At 42.0% G+C, this 23146-nt stretch overlaps 1 protein-coding gene across 2 annotated transcripts in view; it reads right to left on the reverse strand.

Annotated features, from left to right (window-relative positions):
- Positions 1-12476: 12476 nt before the first annotated feature.
- FGD4 (FYVE, RhoGEF and PH domain containing 4) overlaps positions 12477-23146 on the reverse strand; it is an 82166-nt gene continuing 71496 nt past the window's right edge. For both annotated transcript variants that reach the window (XM_044679453.1, XM_044679452.1), the window contains 2 exons: positions 21879-22019; positions 12477-12947 (listed from right to left, as the gene is read on the reverse strand). In XM_044679453.1, the coding sequence (XP_044535388.1) occupies positions 12690-12947; positions 21879-22019 (399 nt within the window). In that variant the 3' untranslated portion in view covers positions 12477-12689. The remainder of the gene's footprint in view (positions 12948-21878; positions 22020-23146) is intronic.

Raw genomic sequence — 23146 nt, forward strand, 5'->3', positions numbered from 1 at the left:
CTTTGATGGCCATCCAGGTGCCTCAGGAGGGTTTTGCTGAGCAAGGTAGGTGTCTTCCCCAAAGGTGAAGTATCTAGGTTCCTGCTGGACACCCTGTCTCCAGAATGAAGAGAGACCATCTTATCCTGGCTCAAAGAACCGCCTTGGCCCCATTCCTGGGCATGGCAGGATTCTGCCTTATCTAGATCCCTGACTTTGGAGTCCTGACCACATCCCTCTTCTGGGGCCAGACTGGGAGCCCCTTGACTGGGCCCCAGACCCACAGTGGGCCTCCCTGACCAATGGCGATGAGAGGAGAGGGTTGGCCTCAGGTGTCCTCACCCAGACCTTGGACTCGACCCTGCTACAGCCCAGAGGAAGCATCTCAGCACACCCTTGGTCGGCCCCTCATTGTCCTGACCCCAAGGGCCCTGCGGGGACCAGGCTTTTCTCTTCACCACGTGATGCCACTCTCAGTCCTGCCCACTGCTCCCCCTTCCTGGGCCCATGAGAGTAAGGAGCTGATCAGTAGGACACCCTCCCCCCCCTTCTGAGCTGATGCCCAGTATCTCTCTGGAGGCTCCAGCTTTATGGTGGGAGGGGGATGTGCGTCTGGAAGGCTGGGTATGCTATTGTTAGCCTCCACTCCCATCATGGAGGCCTGCCAACTCCTTCCTGGGCCTTTGGCAGGGAAAGCCGAGGTGGGCGCCCTCACAAAGCCCCAGAGTCAGGAGATGGACAGAGACTGAATATCTATAATGACTCTGATGTGAAGGAGAGGGGCCTTGTCACCTCCAAGGACTCCCCTGGGAAACCTAGGCTGGAGATCCTCCACCTCCTGGAGGTAGTACAGCTCACTGGTGAGGTGGCAGTGATACACCGCGAGGGCCATCCAAAGGATTCCGTGTGGGCCCCTGGCAACCATCTTGCCCATCTCACAGCCCTCAGGGTAGTTGGAGGGGAGGGAGAAAACTGCTCTGACTGCCCCTTTGATCCCTCCATTGCTTTGGCCTTGACTCCCTGTTACATCCCAAAGGAAAAGGAGGAGGCTTCCTGATCAGGCTTCCTAGAAAAAGAGTGGCGGGTAGAGGGGGCTCCAGGAACGGATTAGACAACTACTGGTTCCAGAGTCCCTACTGTGGAAATTTGTGATGGGGCTCCACCAGGACACACATGCCAGGAAGCTGGCCCTGGGCCCCAATTAAATCATGCTTGTTGGGAAAGGGCTAGGCAAGACTATTAGACAGGTCTGTCAGAGCCGTGCCACTGGAGCTGGAGCATAAGAGATAAAATGGATATAAAGGGATAGAATCACAGGAACAGGGAACAGCCAGCATCTGGGATCAGTGATTGGGTGGCAGCTGGTGATTGAAAGAAGATCAGCAGCAGTTTTTTTTCCCCAAGGAGGGTCTGGGTGGCCCGGGGGGTCATTGGCTGGATTGGCAGCCATGGGATGGGGAAGATAAGGCAGGAATAGGCTGCTGGAAAAATTACTTTCCCCTTTCAAAAAGCCACTCAAAAGAACTGAGGAAAGTGGCCAAAAATAAAAGCACAAAAATGGCAAGAGCAGGTCCACAGCTCCGGAGACGATTTGGAATGCCTCTCAGAATTCACTCTGCCCCTGGGGGGAGGGTGAAAAATCATGGCAGAAGTAGCATGGCTTATTAAGCTATCTGAAAAGTTGAGGATTACATCTCCAAACTTCAAGTGGTTGCCAAAAATGTAAGAAATAAAATGGACATAAAAGGATTAAACTAAAAACATCAGGGTTTTAAAAGATTTATTGGTAGCCATTAGAAAAATGAAGCCATGTGCCATGCTGAGAGTCGTTTTAAAAGAACTGAGTCCTGTTACCTCCCTTCCTCATCCTGGCTCTGCTCCAAATCACCAAAAGAGGCAGTGCCAATCCGACCTCTCACTATTTATCCTTCTGTCTGTTATTATGCTTCCTGTCCACGTGATTATGCAAGAGAGGAAGCCAGTTGGTTCTTGGGAAATGTAGTTTGAAAGAGCCACAGGAAGTTTAGATCAGGGACCTCAAAATTAGTTCAAGGACCCCAAATTTCCAATAGCACAGAGCAAGCCCGGAGGGAGCCTGAGACCTTCTTCTACTCCTCAAACCAATTCAGAGGGGAAGCGCATAACCTGGGAAAGATGGGCAAACAGACTTCATGCACTGGTTAGAGGTTCTTCTGGTCCTGGTGGATACCTTTGCTGGTTGGGTTGAGGCTTTCCCATGGTGATTGGAGAAGAGCCAAGAGGTAGCCAAGCTTTTCCTCAAGGAGATGATTCTGAGATGTCTGCCTTCACCTTACAGATCACCCAACAAGTGGCTGGGGCTTTGGGGATACTATCTTCAGCAGCATAGCACCCCAACCTTCAGGAAAGTTGAAAAAACCAAATCATACCTTTAAGAGAACAATGACCACCAAACGATGTCAAGAGACCAAACTGGACTGGGTCCAAGTCCTTCCCATTATCCTCTGAAGGGTGAGGGTTGCCCCTAAAACTGGACTTGGCCTGAAATGACATATGGGTGCCCCTTTCTAGCTTGTGAGGCTTTGCTAGACTGGGAACAAAGGGCCTTAACTGACTTTGCCCTGCAAGTTGGGGCGGTTTGAGCCTTTCTGGACAACTTGGTACAACCACCTTTTGCTGACTCCAGAGACTGACATCACTCCTGGCGGCCCCTGTCCTTGAGTCCCCCTGGGAGATCTGGTAAACCTGAAACCTGGAAGATGGAGGGACCCCAACAGCAGCTGGCACTCAAGTGGAAGGGACCCTTCTGAGGGGCAGTAAAACTGGAGGGCCAGCCCTCTTGGGTCCGTTTGTGCTGTTAGGGTTCCGATGGGTGGCCACCAGAGGAACACACAAGACAATGCAATCAAAGCAGGGGAAAGCTTCATCGCCAGTGCCCTGGGGGGAGTTCTGGAAGAGAATTCCCCAAGTGCAGCGTCTAGAGGGGGGAATATATACGTTTCAAGGGCTGGGCCATAGCTCGGGTCTGATACTAGCTAGACAGTGGGAGTATAGAGGCTTCCAGGTGCCACAGGATGTGATTCTTAATGTTCAAGGCTGCTCTGTCCAGGGAGGAGTCGTGTCCCCCGAACTATGAGTTCCAGATAAGCGCCCTGCTGAGCAGAGCATGACGCTATCCAAAGCCCCCCCCCCCCCCCCCCCCCGGGTACGATGCTGCCAAGCTGTTATATGAGTCTCTGCTTTCTGGCTACAACAGTGCCATGTTAAACCTTTTTCTCTAATGGACGAGACCGAGACCAGGCCGGCTTCCCACTTCTGCAAACCTGTAGAGGACCTGAAACGCCTCTAAAAAGTGCTCCTCGGCCCATGCCTGAGATGGTGTTGGCAAGTCTATTGCTGGCTCCACGCCCTCCACAGGGCTGGCTTTTGCCGCCCAGCCTGTCTCGCTTCCTATGCAATGCCTTGGGATTGTGCCCTCACTCCTTTCAAAGAAATATTTATTGGCAATGACACGTTCTAACAACTTTCCGCACTAAGTTACCCAATGGGCCTTCTCTCCCTCCTGGTGCTGGCAGGCACGCGCCCTCATTCCTAACTCTCTTGCCTATTCTGTTTCTGATAGGCTTAAACAGCTCCATTTCCAAATGGTGCTGCCTGAACCCCCTCCAGCCCTCAATGAGGCTGTGATCCCGAGCCTCTGACTCCTTTTAACTGGAAGTAGCCACATCTGACACGACGCCCCCTTTCCCCTGGAATATAGAAGAGGGAGGTGATGGGGCTGGGACCCGAGGCCGGCACCAAATGGCATCCGACTGGGCCCTGGTCCAGGCACTGCTTAGCAGGCCTCCTGGTCCCTCCACTGAACCGCCATCAAGGAAGTTCTACTCGTTCCCGCCTTCTAGAAATAAAAGCTACACGATCATGTTGTCAGAGATGGAAAATGTTTCGTGACAAAATTCTCCCCCCTTTTCTAGTAGCATAAGGGCAGAGGAACAAGTGAACCTGCCTGTGAGGATGCTTCGGGGCTGCTTAAAACCCAGAGGGGGCAGGAAGTGGAACAGAAGCCAGAAAACCCTGCAGCCCCGCGTCTGGCAGACTCAAAGACCCTGATGGCCACAGTAAAGGCGAGTTTGGGGGCAGAAACACCCGGGGATGCTTCATTCTGTTACGGGTCTGCTGACACATGTAAGGACAAGCTTGCAAAGAAGTGTTTGGAATGTTTAAAAAGGTGATTGACAAGGGGCAGCTGGGTAGCTCAGTGGAGTGAGAGTCAGGCCTAGAGACGGGAGGTCCTGGGTTCAAACCCGGCCTCAGCCACTTCCCAGCTGTGTGACCCTGGGCAAGTCACTTGACCCCCATTGCCCACCCTGACCACTCTTCCACCTATGAGACAATACACCGAAGTACAAGGGTTTAAAAAAAAAAAAAGCAATAAAAAAAAAAGGTGATTGACAAGAGCAGCGGTTGAGACCAAGAGCAGAGGCTTGTGGGAAGAAAAGAACCTTGGAGGGGGTCTTCAGTCTCTGAACTCTGGGAGGGACGGAGGACTCTTGTCCCACCTGGAGACTGAGCGGAGACGGTCTGAAGGTTTCCTCGGATATCTCCATACCCAAAGACCAGTTGCTGTTCCTGACTTCTAATACAACCATCGAGGAAGAGTTCTAATATTTGTCAGTGGCTAAAAGGGGTGGGTGGACCGGCCGGCCACTGAGCCAACCATGAAAGACTGTCTTGTCCTTGCCTTTCAATAGGGACCCCTTGTTATCCTACAGAATCTGTTAGCTCAGCTCAATTATTAGATCGAAGGGGGGGAAGGAGAATTCCTGGTCTAGCTTGACCAGAGAAGGACCTTTATTTTTTGGGATAGAGCAGCCTATTTCATAATTATAATAAACAACCTTTATATTAGCCGTCAGACCTGAGTATTCCTGGGAATAGTGGAAGCAGAGGAAAGAAGAGGGAACCAGCACAGGCTGTCTAATTCAGCCTCTCCCGGCAGGGCTAGGCTCAGATAGGGTTCTCTTGGGGTCCAGGCATTTAAGATAAGTCCCGGAGACCGGTCAATTCTAACCCTCCAGGGATCCCTTATGTCCATTAGCACTTGCCCGTCTCTGTTAGCTACACCCCTTTACAGAGAGACCCTCATTATTCCCTCAATAAGGATGAAGAGAGCCTCCCAAGTAATCCTTACACTCGCCATCCCTTCCAGCCGTCCACGCCATCCACCGGGCAATCCCTAACGGGAGGGTGAAACCCTCGAGAGACTCTGGTTCCATATTGTAGTTCTGGTGCGTGTTTATGTAGAGCTGAAATTTAAAGCCGTGGAAGCTACTGAAATCCCTGAGGATGGAGAGAGGATGGGAGGGCCCAGGCCAGCTTTGGGGCAATATCTACAACTGGGGGCAGATCATGGGTAATAATCAGGCCAAGGCTTCGAGGCTGAAGGTTCCATAATCTGGAGAGAGAGCCTATTCCATAGGATACAAAAGGAAACTTCTTGCGCAACTAAATGTAATAGTGATAATAGGGTTAACTTTTTCTCATTCTAAAATACTCGTTTCTCACTGAAGGAGATTTCATTAGCCTCTAGTTCACCTCTCTTCTTTGAGCAACTTTCCAAAACTCTTCCCATTTGCTTTAATAAACAACTAGAAAAAAATCACCAGAATCATATCCTGGCCTATAATATAGCTCCGGTCTAAGTCTGTTTCCTGGATTTAGATCTGCTGAAGACTATCGCAGAATTCATTCCTTTTCTGGAAAAGACATTAAGAGTGAAAGGTGTCTTACTTTCCTGAGATCCGAGAGAAGGAGGGAGGGAGAGGGAGAGAGACAGACAGACAGACACTTTAAACTTTAGAGTACTGAGTCTAGAAACAGAACATCTAGGTATGAAGATCTCTTTCTGCCACTTGCTTCCTGTGGGTTCTTGGGCAAGGCAGTTACTTAACTTCTCTGAAATTCCATTTCCTCATCTGTAAAATGACAGGGTTGGACTAGGTTATCTCTAAAATTCTTCTGATGCTATTAATTTCTTGTTTTTCTGGCCCTAGCCACTAGTAATATAGACGAGGAACATCTTTAGAAGTAATGTGGAGAAAGCCCTGGATTTTAGAGACCTGAATTCAAATTCTGATTCTGACCATTAGTAGTTGTATGACCATAATTCACTGAAATGGAGTTCTCTTTTCCTCTTGTTGCCCTAGCCCATGACTGGGAAGTGAATAAATCCTCAATTTAGCCCTCTTTAACCAGGCAAGTGACAAACCCAGTCCTCTTCTCACCAAGCCTTTGTCCACTGCTTGTGAGCACAAGGCTAGAACCTCTGACAGGTATAAACAAGACAGGCCTTCCACCATTTTCCCGGGGACTGTCTATGCATATCATCCCTCCCCTTACCTTCTCCTTAGGGACTATCAGTACCATTGGAGAGACTATAATATAATCTACTACCTTAAGGTGTAAAAGGGAATTCTTGGTTCTCTTTGAGTTCACACTTGTGAAAAGGGATTCCTTTGTTCTCTTTGCCTAGCTGGAGCGAACACTTTGGTTGGCAATAACTTTGAATCTACACAAGCTTGAACTAGGTGGAGGAGCTCACAAACCACTGTGAATTCACACCTTACTTGATGCTAGATGAGAAGAAGAGTTCACACACTCAGAAAGGTGTGATTCCAAAGGTGAGAACTCAGACAATTTGGAAACTGTGATTGGCCCTTGTGAAAAGGGACAAGGACAGGAAACCACCATAAAAGCAGGCAGGCTGGTGAAAGGAGAGGGTGAGCTCCAAGAAGAGAGTCAGCTCAGTTTAAAGAAAGTCGGCCTCAGGAGTCACCTTCAGCTCCAGTCACTGTCTTGGGGGAGTGGATAGCTGGTTTTCCCTTCCTGTCTTCTGGAGATAGTTTAATTCTGATTGAAGGTTAACAAGTCCTGGCTGAGCCAAGCACTGGAACAATGTTTAGTTAGAAAATGTCTTTTCTACCCTTTTGCACTTTCACTCTTTCTACCTCTTTTATAAATAAAAGATATATTTAGCCAAACCATTCATTTTAATACTTACAAAGGCTAGCAAAACTTTCTTTCCCCCTCAGAATACCGTTTGGGCCGTCTAGGCCGAAGCTCCCATCTTGTGCTAGAACACCCAACTAGAATGGCTAGAGCTTCGGTATAAAACACTCAGAAGTTGCTGTGTTGCTAGAGAGACACAGTGGAAGTCCGGAAACCCCCCAAAGTGTAAAACCCGGATCTCTGGACTCTCTGTGAAGAGGGTCGGGAGGCAATGACCTTTACAGAAAACACTCAGTTTTGCTAAAAATGTTATCCAAGAATAATGAAAGACCTCTGCTGTAGCTGAGATGTATTACCTTCTGACTCTGTGGGCAAATGATGAAAGAAAAATACCAAATCGAGGCTGACACGACATTCTACTTCATGGTAGTGATTTAATAGGACTTTATTTACAGGATACAAACTTTTCATATTTAACAGGAATTAAAGTGCTTAATTGGATAATGTTGCTAATTCTCATCCTTTATGACCAAATATACATATGGTACAGATTATATACAATATTTGCCAGTATTTTACATTCATCGATCTTAAAAATTCTTTGTCACATGCACTTTGAAACGCTTAAATGTGGCATTTGAGACCATCCCTTTGAAGAAGTATCAAGCCAATGCTTTACTCACATACAACATGAAATGCGAATTTGGTAAAAACGTGTCTTATTCTAAGACAGGACTGTTTTGACAATGACTAACGGTCCCCAAATGGTGCAGTTTTATTCCCCGAATACTGTATAGCGTAGATACAGTTCCTTCGTCGTTGATGGTCTTTCACGGATGAGGCTATTCTGATCCTTCCCACCCTAAATCTGTCTTTTTTTGGTATCATTATTTAATTTATGCAGTTGTGGCACTTGCCAATTTCACATTTTAACAAAGAAGACTACAATGATGATTCACCAAAAAAATAATAATAAAAAAAAAAACACTTCATAGAAACAGTGCCATTTTGTGCATGAAATGAGAGAAAACCGGTGCAAAAGAGAGTTTGGGAGACCGTTTTATTCGCTAGATCTTGAGAAAGCCCTGGAAATGTACAGATGCCAATTGACTTCCAACTCAGTAAGCTGCGTAGAATGGCCCAAGAGGGTGAAATTGCTCAGGAAAGCATCAGCAATAAGTAAACCAGGATGAAACAAGGATGCCTGGTGGAAAGTGTGTGTGAGCGTATGCACACGCACGCCCTGCAAGCCAATCTTAGCCAAAGCATTGGGACTTGGCTCCTTTGATGAGCTTATGTATATTTTTGTCCATTTTCCCATTTTTGGTATTCCCCATTGACTCAAATTTCTTAGAAACAATATAAAGATTGCTTTGATCTTGGGGGAACAGTTTTCCTCTGTCCATATTCTGATGCGTCTATTCTTCTCTCTCTCATTCTCCCCTTTCCTCCCACTAACTTTGTTAAGGGGACAAAATCCCATCAACGCTCCAAAGATATGAAGTCAATGCACTGGAATCAGTCATTTTAAAAATCAATGTAAACAATTAAGTAGAACATTTGACAGCGTGAAAGAAATGTTCCAGGGCAAATAATTTAATTTTCATCTGTGAAAGAGTTGTTTCAAGTACACAAAAAAGAGATTTGCATAAAGAATTTTAACAATAGATCTTAGTGTAGAACTGATGATAAACATTGTTCTTGAAGATTAATCTGAGTTCGTTACGTGATTGCCTATCTATCGATATGGGGGTAAGAGTGAAGAAGAAAGAGGACCAGCGGCTCTACATAAAGCACATTCCAGAAGTACCAAAGATGAGAACAGAGAAGTCACATTATCCTTCCAAATTGGTATACATTCATGAAAAATACAAATATCAAGAAACAAAATTTTAAGATATTCTCTGAATTCATTTGAATCGACTATAAATACGATATCAAATTTGTTAAGCACGTCATGCACACACATCATCTAACAACTTTTATTTCCATTTATTGTATTCAGTGTCACGTAGCAAAGATTTTTATAAAAACCAGAATCTTGCTTCTGCCAACCCAATGTTAGCTAAAATCTAGATAGGAACACTATGAAAGGATTCATGAAGGCTCTCTGCTAGAGCAAGCTCAGAAGGAGAATAGAAGGAGCTCAACATATCAAAGTAAAAAAAAACACTTGATTTCAAGAAAACAATGGTGAATACTATAACGACAGAATTATTTTAACCGAGAAACATTTTTTCAGAAGGCATCAATGATTCTTCAACAACCCTGTAGTACCAGAAAACCTGTAGTTTCTTTAAAATGTGTAAATTAAAAAACGAGCATTCTTTATCACCATTTATTTATTAGCTAATCTACTTAGAGGCAGATAGAATTTCTTTTAGTACTTTGCTTCTATAAGAAGTTTACCTTGCGCCCCGAGTCTAACTTTCAAATTAAGAACTAGGATTAGAAAGAGTAGTATAGATATATTTTTAAATAAAGTAATTCTTCATATCCCTTAAAAATGTTTAAATAATTTATTCCATTAATGTAATAGAAAAACAGTAAATTGAAGTGCAGCATTAGCTCTAGGCTCAAGAAAGGAGATATTTACACTCCTTTTGGGCAAATGCCTTCATATCCCAGACTTTACTCTCAATGCCTACTCTGAAGAACGAGATTGCTTACAGACCGTACCTGTGGCGTTGGCGTTGTGGTACTGTGAAAAGTGACCGCTGGTGTGTTGTCCATGAGTAAGCTGTTAAGAAGCCGGATATAAAAAAGTGCACAATCTACAACATCGAAAACGTCAAGTAAATCTCAAGAAGGAAACTGAGAGTAGGGAAAAAAAGAAGCGGAATGTTTTCATGTTGTGGAGAGCAGATACAGTGCATGAATGCAGTCATTTGGGGGTTTCTGGGAGTTGAAGGAGAGAACTTAAAAGGAAAGAGATGCTTTAGAAGGTCACAAGGTAGAGATGTAGGAGCTGATGAAGAAACCTGAGATTGGATACTGCTTCTGAAAGGATAATAACAAACCCCAGAAATCAGAAGTAACAAATAGCCCTTAAAATGAAACACTGGTAGAGTCTCCTCACTGTACACATATGGGTATCTAAAATAAAGCCTCTTCACTTACCAAAAAAGAACATTAATGTATACTTTCCTAAAAGAAGAAAGAAACAGATAACGGTGCCTTCCTGTGTAAAAATGACAGAGGAGGCAGAAGGGAGTCATTCTTATACCCTCTAATTTATAAAAAATAAAAAGAGCATCGTCATGCTTTCCCCCGTGTAGCATACTGTATGAATAATGTCTTTTCAGGTTTTGTTTTTGCTCCTACCTCCAATGTACCTCTCAAAAAGTGAGAGAGTTGGGGTTTTTGGTTTGTCTTTGGAGGAAGTAATAGTATAGAGACTTTTCTAGAGCCATCAGGTTCACGGAGCCACAGAATCTCAGGACCCCACACACTGACCATTCTCTCTCCCCTTAGAACCATTTCCATTTTTATATTGTTTCCAACATCTGTAGGCAAACACATATCAATTTATTATTTGTGTCTAGCATTTTCTGGCTTTCAAAAAAAAAAACCAAACCATTTAAAAGGAGCCTCGAAGAGAAGGGCAATACCCCATTTCTCTTGAGTTCACTCTGATTTCTACCAAAAAAGCATCATTTTTGGCCTTGGGTATTTGACTTTCAGTTGGTTTACATTCCACGTAAAAGGAAAAAACAATTCTAAGCCACTTATTTCCAAATGATATCTGCCTGCTTATTTTTGAAGGAATAAAAAGGATTGGTTAAATGATGTCCTATTAAAAGGGGCCTGAATTTCAGGGCTAAACAGTCTAATCTAAATTTTGATTTAGTCTCTTTTCAGTTGCAGTCCAGGCAAGTTTAGGAGACTTTTAGAAGTCACATTTAGGAATAAATAGATGGTTGAAGAAATAAATATGACTTGAGAAATGGTCCAACTCGAGAAGATAATGATATTTTAATCACAAGAACAATGAAGAGTAGTATCTAATCAGAGATGGGACTTGGAAAAGTGAAATCTCTAGTAAAAAAAGCCACCAAAAGATTATTTCGGATACCCTTATAAGCCTTCCCCACATCTCTAAGCTTTTAAAATATCTTCAAAAATGAAATCTTTTCTTTCTTCCAGGAATATTGATCTTGGGAAAAAAACAAAGAGTTTTATAGATTTTGGCTAATAAAAGTTTTCAAAAATTGTCGTACTTTCCCCGATATTTGAAATTGTATTAGTTGTCTTAAGACTTAACAGTATTAAGAAATTCAAGTGAAATTGTGCTACTGCACAGAATGATTTACACAAAGTCAGTGCTTCCTAAACAGATGGAATAAATATACAATTATGAGAATCTATGTGTTTATTATAGATGCTACATTTAAATGTGCCTAAATATATAAAATAAGTGAAAAATCTTATTGAAAATTTTTTCTACAAAGGAAAAGTTTACCTACTAGTTTCCCCAAGCTCTAGCTTAGTCAGGTTTCCCACAGGGAGACCATTTTCAGATATCAGTGAAAGGAAAGGGAATCCTTACAAATAATTGATGATGTTTGTTATTTTAACATTCGGATGATTATAAAAGGGAAATGTTCTCAATGCTCTGGGTGTCCCAGTGACCAAAATGGAATGGCAATTTATCTTATTTCAAAATAATGAACCCCAAAACATTGCTAACTTAATCTAGACCCTATCTTGAAATATTAGCACCTTCCAATTGAGGCACTGTTTTAAATAGGCACAGAACAAAAAGAAAAACGAATAGTCTTAAGACAGAGTTGGAATTCATTAACGATACATGCCATATAAACTGCGATTTTCGTTACGCTTACAAAAATATCAAGCCCATTAGGCATCAACTAATTAAATGCAAATTTTCAAAACGTGTTTTTTTAGATTACTCTGCTTAATTCCAAGATAAAACATGCTTTGTTTCTTAAAAAATAAATAATGGACAACTATGATCTTAAAACCATGAAGGCAAAGTACAGTCTATGTTGGTTAGATATTATATAGACACGAATGCTCATATTTCCTTTTCTTTTTCTTATCTGAATAATACATTTCTTAAGAAAAACAATTAGCTCTTTATTCTCGGTAAATTGAAATTCTAAAAGTCAATGTAATTTGTCTTTCTGATTTTTTTTCTATAAGAAAATACATTAGAACATACACAACTTGTGTAAATAGCTTTAGATACTAACTTCAATAAACTGAACGCATCAAATGAAACTATTCCCGTATTTTTCACTACATATCTATTTTGGCAATATGGAGGTATATCTTTTAAATTGTCACAGATTCTCCATGAGCAAAGAACATAACAAAGAACCTGTGACAATTTTAACCTAACAGCAAGAGAATCAAATGCCATTTTCTTTAAGACAAACAAAAGTGATTTAGTAGATGCTCAAGACAGAGTTCTTAAAGATGTTTCATTAGTTCACATTTTAAAAAAATGAGCGGTGAAATGACTGTATGACAATTTCACTAACGACACAGAAGTTTAGGAAAATAGTCTGTTTCTGCCCCCGCCCCCACGATTTCCTCATGAACCTGTATTTTCAACGTAAAGTGCTAAAAGGTGTCGGGTTGCTGGGGATGTGTCGTCTCCAGGAGCGCTTCTCCTCTTGGCTTGCTCGTCCCGTGACCCCACCGCTGCCACAGCACACCTAGAGTTCTCTGAGAAGTCTGCAGCGGGAACCTGGAACTCAGCACTCTGGTTTTCTCGTCAGTCCAGGAGGCTCATTTACAGTGACTTGCAGTTCACTCGGATACTCCGGGGTCTCACCTTTGACAGCCAAGTGGATGATTTTCAACCATTTCTGTTTCATTTCTTCACTGTCTGCAGAAAAGCTATGCACAGACTTGGACTGGGTCAGTTTGAAGCTGTGAGGGAGATCAGCACTCTTCGGTGTGTCGTCCACCATGTAGCCCAGGAGCGGAATGGTTGCTTGAGCTCTGACGTCCTAAGGACAAAATGCCATTCTGACTTAGAAGAGAGCCTGCGGCCAAATGCCACCCTTTCAATTAACTTGGGCTTTATGAAGAAATGGAAAGGAAAGGTAGTGCTAGGTGGCGTACAGAACCGTAGAGGTTGGCGATACGTCACTGAACACGTTCTAGGTCTACGGCCTCATTCGCAGTCTCTCCCGCCCACAGAGACCCCCTCGAGCACCCTACAACACTGTAGTTAGACCTGGGATTTGGTCCAGCCATTCTCAAAAGACATGAGAAACCCTGCTTCAAAGAAGCAATAAACCGTGAATACTTTAATGTAGCCGGACCACTGTTAGGCCAGTGACACAAAGAGATCAAGAAACAGGAAAGGGATCCATGTGTATAAAAACATATTTCTAGCAGCTATTTTTACAACAGCAAAGAAGTAGAAATCAGCTGGGGAATGACTGGAGAAATATGGTATATAAACGTAACAGAATACCGTTATGCCGAAGAATGACAAATTGGAATGCGTTGAGAAACCTGGGAAGACTTGTATAAAATGATGTAAATTTAGGAGCAGTTTCTATAATAACAAGGAACACCGTAAAAACAAGAAGTCTCAAAGCTCCTAAGAACCAGAATCAATAGGATGACCGGCCACGATTCTGGCGGACAAACCATGAAGCAGTATCTCCTGATGGACTCGGGAAGGACTCGCGGCACAAAATGAGGCACACGATTTTTGGATACGGCCATTGTGGGAATCTGTTTTGTTTGTCTCTGCACATTTGTTACAATGATTTTGTTTTTCTTTCTTTTAATAGCAGGAAGGAAAGACAATGTAAAGGAGATACTTTAAATGGGAGTCATAGATGATCCCCAAACTGGAAGTCTGGATGACAGAGCAAATGGTTCAACAGTAATAAGGATTTGGGGAAGGGGGAGGGTTTAGCGGGGAAACATCAATTCTGTTACAGTCATATTTACTTAGAGGTGCCCATGGGCTGTTGATTTTGAGGTGTCCAAAAGCAGCTGCTCACATGGGACTGGTGCTCAGAAAATGTTTAGGGTTAGATATTTAGATCTGAGATTCATCTGCATAAATGATAACTGAATACATGGGAGGCTAATGAAAATCGCCAGACAAATTAATAAAGAGACATGAAGTGAAGAGGGCCCAGGAGAGAGTTTATGTGACACCCACGGTTTATGGGTACGATCTGGATAAAGAACCAGCAAAGGAGATTGAGGAGAAGCTGTCAGATAGGTAGGAGAAGAACCAGAAGAAAACAGTCATTGAAATTTATTTTTAAATGTCACATCCATCTTCATTATATATACTGGATTATAGCTTTTCCTCCTTCCCTGAGTTAGGTAAAAAAGAGTTTATATGCATATGTAAATATATACATTTACATACATAAATAAATCTGTATGTCATAAACGGAATTTATCCAGATTGCTTTTTTTCCTGATTTTTTCCCAACAGTTTGTCATAAAAGAATTCATTATTCTTTCAATGTTTGATTTCTATTACTCCAAATTCACTTGAAAATGCATAGGGTCTTGGAATTATTTTTTCTCTGAAAGTTCATTTATGACCCTGTTCACTTTTTCTGAAATTGGCTTATTTAAACAATCTGTTTCTTGTCTACTGATCTGAATAGGTTATATTTTTTTTAGTAAATATTCATCCATTTCAGTTGTGTTGGTAGTTTTGTTAGGATTTAGTTGAACAAAGTAATTTTTAATAATATAGTTTATTTCTTCTTCACTTGTTGCCATTTCTACTTTTTCATTTTTTATTTTGGTAATTTGACTTCCCTCTTAGAATCAAATTACTTAATGCTTAATAATCTATTTTATTATTTTAAAAATAGCTCCTAGATTTATGAATTCATTTATTTATAAATTCAAACCTTTTTTATTTTTAGGAATGTCTTCTCTGATTTTTAGTACTTCTCTTTTGTTGTTTAATTTAGATTTCAATTTTTTTTTTAATTTTCTAGACTTTTTAGTGGCATTTTTGTTGATAAAAAGACTAAGAGATATAACATTTCCCCTAAGGATTGCTTTGGGTGAAAACTCACAATTTCATGTTGGTATAATCCTTAATGAAATGATCCATTTTTTCATGATTTGACAAACTAGTTCTTTAAATTCAGTCAATTAAGCATCCTTTTGTCCTAATTCTTTTCCTCTCACTCCTGTCTTCTAGTAATCACTGAAACCTCTCTCTTCCAAGACTCCTCAATGACATAACCTCCCTGTAGCATTCTTTCTAGTACTGGCTGCACTGTCATTCATTGCCTTTGGCTCACGGGTTGAGAAGAGTTGGAATATCCTTTGCTCTTCATTGCCACTTCCAGGTTCTCTCTCTGCCTCCATCACCTCTCCTCCTTCGAGGGCATACGTTTGACATCTTTCAGCCAAACAAAAGCCTGGTAGCTCCCGTGTACAGATGTCCAGGTCACTTCTCCTTCCTTCCTCAATGAGTTAGTTCACAGTTTTTCTCTCTTCCCCAACTCCTGCATTTATACTAGTGGACATGCATACTGACTCCTCCTCAGTAGTTACACTGAGGTCTTCAACCTGCTCACTTCTATAAGCTACTCCTCAGCCACACACAAAGATGGTCATTCTCTTGATCTTGCTGTCACCCATCCATATACTGTGTCAATGTTCAAGGAATCCCTTTATATGCTCAGAATTTATTGGCCTATCCTCTCTCCCTCTGCCTTCCCTTAACAAATCCTACTTATTGTCTACATCGTGACCTCCAATCCCTTGGCACCCAAGTTCTCTCCCAAGCCATCTTTCTTGCACTAGTCAATCCTTCTTTCTCCTGAAGTCTTGATGATACTCTTTAAAAATACTTTCTCCTATTCTCCAGTCCCTGGTTCTTTAATGTATCAACTGATTCTTGCACCAAGCCAAGGATTACTCCCACCATCCATCTTCACTCTTAGACATAAGCTACTGAATGAAGGAATAGAAAATCATGTAACCATTCCGATTGGGTCCACCAAATTCACATGGTACCACTTCCACAGGGCCCTCACAGCTGCTAGGCAACACATCTCTCAGCAACTCACCAACCCACTCTTCACAGCAGATCTTTCAGATTTTTAAAAATTTCTCTTCGTGGCTTCCCTTCCCTCCATTCTCTCCACTGAAACCTTAAATCACATTTTACCGAAAAAGACGAGGCCATTCACTGAGTTCCTTTTCCCTTCTTCCTCACTTCTCACAAAGAGGTGACCCTACTCCTTGGCAAGGCTGACCCTTCTAACCGTTCAAGTGATCTCATTCTATCTCATCTCCTCCAACAGATCGCTATCTATAATCCCAACTCTTTTATTTAAGTTTGAATCAATGGCCACTTGCTCATTTTCTACTGTCTGCAAACATGGCCATCTCTTCCCTCATCTTCAAAAAACCTGCATTAAGTCCTTCCACCCCTGCTAAATGCCATCCTAAACATCATAAAATATCGTTTATTATTTGTGGATACAAACCTTCAGAAGCCATCTACAACAGGTGCCTCCTTCCCTTTCTTTCTTTCTTTCTTTCCCCTAACTTTCCTCCTTCACCTCATAATTCCACCAAAACTTCTCGGTCCAAAGTTACCAAAGTGCTCTCAATTGCCAAATCCCTTGGCCTCTTCTCAAAACTCAATTCTCTTGACCTCCTTTTTACATGGTTAATCATTCTCTTCTTGACACTTTCTTCTCTCTAGGCTTTTGGAACACCACTCTTTCCTGATTGCCCTCCTACATATTTCACTATACATTCTTTGTCTCCTTTGCTGGATCCTTGCTCAGGTCATACTCTTTATCAGTAGGTGTCACACAGGGCTCTGGCCAGGGCCCTCTTCTCTTCTCCATCTATGCTACTTCATTTGGTTATCTCTTCAGCTTCCATGAACTTAATTCCCACCACTATACTGATTCTCAAATCTACCTATCTTGCCCTAACTTCTTTGCTGACCTCGTCTCTTGCATCTCAAAATGCCCTTCGGACATCTTAAAATGGATGCACATCTTGAACTTCAACATGCCCCAAACAGAACTCATCTCTTTCCCTGCAAACCTTCCATCTATTCCTTCTTTATAACTGTAGAAGGCAACACCATCCTCCCAGTACCCCAACCTCATACCTTGGGTGTCGTCCTTAACTGCTCACTCTCTCTCTTACCTCCTCTCCCCATATCCAAACTGTAGCCAAAGCATATAAACTTCACCTCGACAACATCCCTCAAATACAAACCGCCCTCTCTTCTGATACTGCCACCACCCTGGTCCAGGCCTTTATCACCTCTCACTTGAATTACTATAATAGCCTGATGGCAAATCCACTTGCCTTAAGTTTCTTTCTACTTCAATTCATCCTCTATCTAGCTACGAAAGTAGTTTTCCTACAACTCCCTTGCTCGATTCTCTCCAGTGGCTCCTATTACCTTTAGGGTCAATTACAAAACCCTCTGGCCCTCAAAGTCCTTCATAGCCTCAGCCCTTCCCAAACTTCCAGGATTCTTACATCTTACACACCATCATGTGTAATCATCTTTGATCCAGTGACACCGAGGATTTTCTTTGAGTGTCCCCATGCTTGGAATGCTCTCCCTCCTGATCTCTGCATCCTGGCTTCCTTTAAGTCCCCTTGCGTTCTACAAGAAGAATTTTACAGAGTCTTTGAGGCCTTTCCTTTATCAATTATTCTCTATATTTCTGGAATATAGCTTGTTTGTACATGTTTCTGTGCTTGTTTTCTCAAAACTGAGCTCCTTGAGGGCAGGACTTGTATTTTGTCTTTTTTCCCCTCTATCTCCTGTGTGCGTTTGATTTTGAGGTTCTTATCCTCTACGACTTTATCAATTTTTGTAAAAATGCCATCAAAACATATACATATTTATGTATAACATAGGGATGTATACATAAGTATCTATACAGCTATAAGATACTCATTTCTACTCAACAATTGCCAGAGCTCTCTCTTATTTAATATTTCTAGAATTCTATTCAGGTCTCTTAATTTCTTTGTTGTTTTTATTGTTGTGCTGATAGATTTGACTATGGGTCAAACCTTGTAGTCCCCCCACTCTTACACTTCTGTTTTCTATTCCTCTATGTAATTCACTAAGTTTCTCCTCTTTTAGATGCTTTATATTTATACACACACACAGCTACATGAAGTACTGAAATTGTCTTTTATGTAAATGCAATTTACCTACTTATCTCTTACGTAAATCTGTTTTTGCTATTCCCTTCTCTGAGCTCATGATTGGCTATCCTTGCTTTTTTTTAGTCCATCTCAAGCCAGCAGATTTTGCTTATGCATTTATGATTTTATATTTTCAGATGAGTTTCTTATAAACATCATATTGTTGGAGTCTAATTTCTTAATATATTTTGCTATTTTCTTCCATTTTAAGGGCAATTTTATCCCATGCCCATTAATAGTTATGGTCATTAGTGTTGAATTTCCCTCTCTCATATTCTTTTTTTTTTTTTTTTTAAACCCTTGTACTTCGGTGTATTGTCTCATAGGTGGAAGAGTGGTAAGGGTAGGCAATGGGGATCAAGTGACTTGCCCAGGGTCACACAGCTGGGAAGTGGCTGAGGCCGGGTTTGAACCTAGGACCTCCTGTCTCTAGGCCTGACTCTCACTCCACTGAGCTACCCAGCTGCCCCTCTCATATTCTTTTATACTTTTTTTTTTCTCTTTGCTTCCTGCTCCTTCTTTACAAAGAAGAGACTCATGGAATAGGAACACGGCCCACATTAGTGGACCAATCGTTTCTGCTCCCCTGCTCCTCTTCTCGGCTCATGCAGACACAAATTTTAGATTCTTACCCTTTCTTTCCTTTTAAGTTCTCATCCTCTTTTCCTTTCCTTAAAATATATTTTTTTAAATTATCACCAGAATATTAAAAAACAGCTCAAAAAAAAAAAAAAAAAAAAAAAAAAGCTCTGTTTTGCTTGATTCCCTCTAGGTTCCCTGATGATATTAGTTCTCTGAGGGTACAAGTCTTTTATCCCTTCCACTGAATGTAGACAATTTTCCTTTGTAAAGACACTTCAGATTACTTGATTATACATTTCTTTCTTTAAATCTTCCATATTTTAAAGTTTCTATTCAAACTTTTGATCAAGAATGCTTAAAAGTCCTCCATTTCATTAAAGGTCTACTATTCTGCTCTCCTCCCACCACCAAACCCCACCCCTATATGATAGTTTAGATTAAATTTTACTGTGTAATAAGTAATTCTTAGTTTTAAATTTAAATCTTTTTGTCTTTTGAAATATCACAGTCCCGAATCTCCATTCCTTGAAAATGGAGGCTACTGAATCTCGTGTGATCCTGAATGTGGTTCCTAGGTACTTACCTACTTCCTTTTGGGCACTTTGAATGTTTTTGAATATTTTTTTTTCAATCTGGAAGCTCTGATTTTTGTGTATACCATTCAGAGAGGTTCTAACTTGGGGGTTTCTTTCAGGAGGAGAGTGGTGGACTCTTCTATATTCATATACTCATTTTTGTTCTAAGATAGCTCAACTTGCTTTCACGATTTCTGAAAATGTGATATCTAGGTTCTTACTATGGTCATGGCTTTTAGGTAGTCCATTTAATTTAATAAAAAAATTTTAATAATAAAAATACATTTTTATTGATCAGTTTTGCTTTTTATATCACCAGAATGTTTCCCCGTTATCTTTTCTCCTCTTCCTCTCAGAGAGGTATCCAATATAATGCACATTTTAAAGAGAAAAAAAAAGTAGAACTGATAGATAAAAAAAAACAAAACCCTGGAAATATATGTAATGTACTACAGCTCTGGACCTTTTACCTCTGCACAGAGAAGTGGGGATCTCTTTTTTCACGTCTTTGGAATCTTGTGCCTTTTTTTTTTTTTTTTGGCAAACTGTCTTTATCTTATAGTTTTTCTTTCCATTTATGTGGTTTCAGTCATTATATGAATTGTTTTCTTGGCTCTACATACTCAGTTCAGCATCAGTTCTTGTGACTCTTCCCATAATTCTCTACATTCATAGTGTTCATCGTTTCCTGTGGTACAGTAATACTCTATTATATGCATATACTATAATCTTTTTAGTTATTCCCTAGTTGGTGGGCACACACGTTGCTAGTCCAGTGATTCCTAAAGCATCTTTCCATTATCTGTTTTGTAGGCAAGTTAAAAATAAAATGAGAACCTGACATCTTCTGTATTTTTCAGTCCTTTGACTTTGTTTTTCATATTTCTTCTTGTCTCATGGACTGTTTTCAAGGAGGCTGTTCCTCTGAAAAGGCTTTGTGCTGAGCCTCTTATGCTAAGCTCTTAATGATTTTTTAGCCTTTCTTCCCAAGCTCTCATTCCCCCCCCACCCCCCCGGCTCGAGGCGTTTTGGATTTTCTTTCTTAGGGGTTAGTTCTTTACCTTGCAGTGTTCTATCATTTGCTCATTCTTCTGATTTGTTTATTTGGCATTAGAACTAGGTATCAGAATCTGATTCTGTGAACTTCTGGTGGAACTGTCATGACTGAACGACCATTTACTGCCCTCTCTTCGTTGGAATCCCATCACTAAGTTCTTGAAGGAAGGAGGAAAGAAGCCGTTCAAGGTGGGAAACGACAGCCTTTGGGTGAGCCATACGTGGCCGTGGCAAGGGCACAGTGTGGCTGCCACCCTCGTGGGCTCTTCAGGGTCCAGATCCCAGTTCACGTCTAGGTAAGACTTTGCAGACTTGCCCTTGGGCGGTGCTCAGGAGACCGCACTTCACCTTAGCCTCCGTCCTCGGCAGGCTCAGAGTGAGTGGATGGTGGGCCTATGCCTGTTCTGGGTCCTGAGCTGAATCTCTGATTTTTCTCTAGGATTTCTCTGGGAGACCATAGTTTACTGAGTCAAGATTGGGCCTCTCCGAGAGACCCTTTTATGGCTGGCCTGGGAGAAGGGCCAAGTCAACAAACCATTTTAAGCTGCCGTTCGCTGTACAGAGTCCTGGGACTGGAACCCTCAATTCGAGCTCTTTCGGAGACCCCCGCTACTTGCTGGCCTAGGCCCGAGACACCGCCTCACTCTTTGTTTGGTGCCTGGGAACGGAGCCATCGAGCACGGGCGGCTCCCGTTTCACAGCTGCGATTCTGATCGCTCTTAGTACTGTTCCTCTCTCTATCTCTCAGGCCTACTATGGTTCCTCCTCAGACCTCCCCATCCCCGCGCTCTCATCCGGGATCTCTGCCCTAGCGAGCTGTCGGGAAATGAGCTTCCTGCCATTCACTGTTGGGGCTGGTCTTACCTAAGTAAAGCATTGACAGCCACCACGATAGCTACATTTTACACGCAATGAGATACCTTCGTCCCCCCCAATTTGTTCCAAGAATCCATTTCTGTTGTTGTCAGGAGTAACCTCGGCTCTAGAAATTCATCCCTTAGAAGTCAAGGGGTTGTGACTTCCCATAAATTACTTAACAGAGGGCAGAACAGACCTGGCCGTCTTCTTAATGGCTCTTCTCCAATGACGTTAAGTTGGATTTATTTAAGTGTCCTTTGCCTCAAAACCTCACATATTCTATTGGAAAAAATACTTCTAGATACAAGTATTTTTTCATCTAAAGGGCCCATAATTATCTTCCTCAGTGTCCCTTTGCTGTCCTACTATAATCCAAAATACAATTCTATGTTGGTCAAATTCACCAAGTAGAGAAGAAAGACACAAAAGGGAAAATCTAATTAATAATATGGGGGGGAGGGAAAATCTGTAACAAGGATGAAAAGAAAACAAATAGTTTCAAATAAAAAACTTTGGAACTTTGGGATTAAATCATGGAGATTTGTCATTTTAGTGAGCCAAAAGCTGATGCTTTTGAACTCTCCCTCTTACAAAGGGATCGAGGGGTTCTAGAATTTCTCCCTGCCCGCTACGCTCAACAGAAGGTAGTTATCACGGATGTACCTGTGGGGCTCCATACATGTAGAGCACGAGAGCTTCTTGTTTAGGGATCACACACCACGCTTTCTGCCAGGGCTTAGACTTTTCCATATAATGGAGAAAGCTGCATATGACGCTATTTCCAGAAACCTCTGCTGATTCAATCTGTGAATATGTAGCAAAGAGAGCAAAAAGATATAAGACAGGTTATCCTTTAAATACAGACACGAAGTCAGATAAATAACTCATCATTTATAAAAATAGAAAGTAAAATCTATTGGCACAAAAATATTTATATTGTTATTGTGTAATATAATAATATAGAATACATATATGATGATAATAATAAAATAGAACATATTAGGTTTTTGTGGTAACGTGGAATTGGAGACTGAAGGCACACCAGTCAATCAGAGAATGGTTGTGGCATATGACTGAAATGGAATATTGCTGCTCTGGTGCTATAAGAAATGACAAGCAGGATCGGCTTCAGAAAAACCTGGGAAGACTTATTTATCCATTAATTTATTTCTTTATAAAACCCTCACCTTCCCTCTTGGAGTCAATACTGTGTATTGGCTCCTAGGCAGAAGAGTGGTAAGGGTAGGCAATGGGGGTCCAGGGACTTGCCCAGGGTCACGCTGCTGGGAAGTGGCTGAGGCCAGATTTGAACCCAGGACCTCCTGTCTCTAGGCCTGGCTCTCCATCCACTGAGCTACCCAGCTGCCCCCCCTCTGGGAAGACTTATCTGAACGGATGCCAAGTGAGGAAAGCAGGACCAGAAGAACACTACACAGTAACAGCAACACTGTCAGGAGGGTCAGCTGTGAAAGACTGGGCTACTTTGATCAAGATCGTGACCCAGAACACTCCAGAGGCCCCAGGATGAAAAACGCTCTCCACCCCCCGGAGAGAGAACTGGTGAACTTGAGTGCAGACTGATGGAGATTTTTTAACTTTATTTTTCTTATTTGGTGTGTTGGGGGAGGGAGAGAAAGAGAGTCTCTTGTGTAAGGATTAAAATTTAGGTATTATAGGTATATATTAAAAATATGTGGCCGCCAGGAACCAACAATTTAGGTTGATTCCATAATTAAATCAGACCCAAGTCAGCATCGGGTTGAAGAGTTTATCTACAATCGGTAGGTAAAAGTAAGAATAAAGAGAAAAGGGAGAGGCTAGTCCAGGCCAAAGGCCTGGACGGAGAGAGAGGAAGGTTACAAGCTTAATAAATGAAGCTGTAAGCCACAGGGCCCAACAGTCAGATAGGCAGAGTTTAGAATTGGCCCGGC

This window comes from Gracilinanus agilis, chromosome 5, assembly GCF_016433145.1.
Source record: "Gracilinanus agilis isolate LMUSP501 chromosome 5, AgileGrace, whole genome shotgun sequence".
NCBI lineage: Eukaryota > Metazoa > Chordata > Mammalia > Didelphimorphia > Didelphidae > Gracilinanus > Gracilinanus agilis.